Source organism: Procambarus clarkii, chromosome 24, assembly GCF_040958095.1.
Source record: "Procambarus clarkii isolate CNS0578487 chromosome 24, FALCON_Pclarkii_2.0, whole genome shotgun sequence".
In the NCBI taxonomy this organism is placed as follows: domain Eukaryota; kingdom Metazoa; phylum Arthropoda; class Malacostraca; order Decapoda; family Cambaridae; genus Procambarus; species Procambarus clarkii.
Window position 1 is genome coordinate 18,638,216 of NC_091173.1, and position 3,125 is coordinate 18,641,340.

The 3,125-nt window shown below is 57.6% G+C and overlaps 1 protein-coding gene across 1 annotated transcript; it reads left to right on the plus strand.

The window, feature by feature from the left end:
* The first annotated feature begins 210 nt into the window (after positions 1-210).
* LOC123761877 (histone-lysine N-methyltransferase PRDM16-like) lies at positions 211-2,802 on the plus strand. Its single transcript, XM_045748097.2, has one exon. It carries the CDS (start codon positions 720-722, stop codon positions 2,178-2,180), a length of 1,461 nt encoding a protein of 486 aa, XP_045604053.2. The 5' UTR covers positions 211-719; the 3' UTR covers positions 2,181-2,802.
* The last annotated feature ends 323 nt before the right edge of the window (positions 2,803-3,125 follow it).

Sequence of the window (3,125 nt, forward strand, 5' to 3'; positions counted from 1 at the left end):
TTATGTGCGTGTGTTAATCGGAGAGCGTGTGTGCTTTAGTGACGTGATTGCGTGTTATGTGTTTGTCTTTCATTGTATGTATATATGTGTGTTTGTATATGGAAGTAGAGTGAGCGTGTATGTGTCCAAGGAGTGTCACGGACACGCTCATGTAGTGCCCTCACCTCACACGCTAATGTGGTGTTTGTTTCTCCTCAGGTCAGACCGCAACACGTAGTCAAGCAAAGCGCCCAAATCGTGACCACATCTGCTGCTTCGCCTGCGCCTTCTGACCCTCTTCTGCACCGCATTCTCACCGTCTGCGTCGTCTCTACGGTCTTCCACGTCGCATCCTCGCCCTTAAGGTCGTGCCCTCGGCCCTAGACGACGCATTCTCGACCCTCAACGCTGCATCTTCGGCCCTTAACGTCACAACTCTCGACTAAAAGCGTCGTATCGTCGACTAAATACGTCGTATCCTCGACCAAAAACGTCGAATTCTCACCCACAATACGTCATATTGTCTCTCTTGCACACCCTTGATGTCAAGCCCTCGGCCCTTCGACACACACATGGTGTCCGCCTGCCGTCACACCACACCCCTGACGGCGCACCATTCACCCTCTGGCGTGAGGTCCTCGCCCCTGTGGCGTCACGCCCCGTCCCTCTACTGACGGCACGCCTACACCTGTTTCGTCCCAGCAGCGCCGTTCTCTGCGTCACCCGCAGCAGCAGATACTATGTCGTGCCCTCGGGCAGCAGACCCGCCAGCCCTGCACGTGGCCGCTCGTCCCGTGCCCACCAAGCCGACCCGACTCCTGTGCCCGGACGCCAATCATACCCGCCCGAGACGCCCACACAACACGCTCCTCGACTCCCCGAAAATGGGTATAACTTGTCCCGATCTTCTGCCCATCGAGAGGGTGTCGGAGGCCAGGCAGGAGGGGCCGACGCCGGCCTCCGACATGCCTTTCGACCTCTCCAAATCCGGCCGGGAGTCGAGTATGGCGTCGGCTTCCCGTCCCTTGGATCCGAACGACGCCGAGCAGCCGCTTGACCTTCGAGTAGATTTCAAGAAGCGACGGACGGTGGAGGACGAGAACATGAACCTCGTAACGAGCCCTGGCCGTAGTTCGCCTCGGGAAGCCCCGGGGCTACGAGTCTGCCTGCGTCAGGAGTCACCCGGATTACCGATGCCTTCTCCGTCCTCCTCGGGGCGCCCCGAGTCCCCGACGCCCTCAGACCGAATTATCCGACGGGTAGCGGACTGCTCGAGTCTGTCGTACCCGGTGCCACACAGCATGGCACCGGCGGCGCCCCTGCTGTACCCGCGGCCGCTGCCTCCCTCCCACCTCCTCTATGCCTCCGCCGGCAAGGAACTCCAGTACTCGCCTCTAGGGGCGCGGCCGGCGCTCACTCCGCCTCATTACTCCCTCATACCCATGCCAGGACGGACCTATCCCTACCCGTTGATGAGGGGCTACCTCACCGGCCCTCCTAGGCACCCGGCGCTCTACGAGGCCCTCAGCGAACGCCGCTCCGCTGAGAGCTCGCTGGCCGGGGGCGCGCTCGGACACCACGGCAAGCCCCGCGAGCGCTACTCGTGCAAGTTCTGCGGCAAGGTCTTCCCGCGCTCGGCCAACCTGACGAGACACCTGCGCACGCACACGGGCGAACAGCCCTACAAGTGCAAGTTCTGCGAGCGCTCGTTCAGCATCTCGTCCAACCTGCAGCGGCACGTGCGCAACATCCACAACAAGGAGAAGCCGTACAAGTGTCGGCTGTGTGAACGAGCCTTCGGCCAGCAGACCAACCTCGACCGACACATGAAGAAGCACGAGTCGGACGGCCCGACCATCCTGGATGGCGGCCACCGACGGCTCCTCCTTCCTAAGCCGCCACAGGAGGCGTGGAGGGGCCCGGCGCCCCCGCCCCTCACCCCCCTCTCCTCACATCCGGCCCTCACTCCCTTCACCCATTCTACCTTTTCTCTAAGCAGTACAACCTCCTCGGCCCACTCTCCGCCCCCCGACGCTCAGGACGAGGACGAGGAGGACATCGACGTGGAGAACGAGGACGAAGACGAGGACGGGGCCGGCGACGACAGACAAATCTCGTGTGAGGTGACCATCACTCCGGCGCCCATCAGTGTGGATGCTGCCGCCTCGGCCGGCGCCGGAGATAACATGGTGGAGGTGTGACCTGCATCCTGCCCTGCAGGTTCATAGTGTGCGGGTACAGGGGCATCCTGATGGGCACCCCGAGGGAGTTCCCAAGGGGCACCCCGAGGGTGTCCCATAGGAGGTGGGGAAAACGGCTTACCGGCAACAGAGTACAAGTGGATCAAACTTCCTAATTCTTTCTGCACCGACGCAAAACGGGAGTCTTGCAAATGTCCTACAAACACATGTCAACCCCAGACACAGGTATTATTACTTTATAGCATGTGCACCCAGCGTGATGCTGACATCTGTACAGGTGTCCGACATGTTTCTCTGAGAAAACTATAAGCGTGTGAGGCTCCTCGTAAGTTATACGTGTATGGTACAAGTATTCGACAATTCCTCGTGGACGTATGATAAGAAGTAAGATATATATATATATTTAAGACACCAGTGTACTTGCGTCTAAATAATGTGGTACAACAACCAAGATTTTTGTTGTTGTTTTTTCTGAGAATATTTCCAGATCAAAACTCGTACGAACTCCGACGAGCACCTGAGGAACCGCGAGGCCGCCTTTAGTGTACATCTGGATTCTTGGGCGACACTTAATATCTATTTTGTATCAGTTGTACAAAACGTTGTTGTAATATGTTTCCTGTTGCAAGAGCGAAGACGCTCTGTTACAAAAGCGAAGGAGCGCTGTTACAAGAGTGAAGGAGCTCTGTTGCAAGAGCGGAGGAGCTCTGTTACAAGAGTGAAGGAGCTCTGTTGCAAGAGCGGAAAAGCTCTGTTACAAGAGTGAAGGAGCTCTGTTGCAAGAGCGAAGGAGCTCTGTTACAAGAGTGAAGGCGCTCTGTTACAAGAGCAAAGGAGCTCTGTTACAAGAGCGAAAAAGCTCTGCTGCAAGAGTGAAGGAGCTCTGTTGCAACACCGAAGAAGCTCTGCTGCAAGAGCGAAGGAGCTCTGCTGCAACACCGAAGG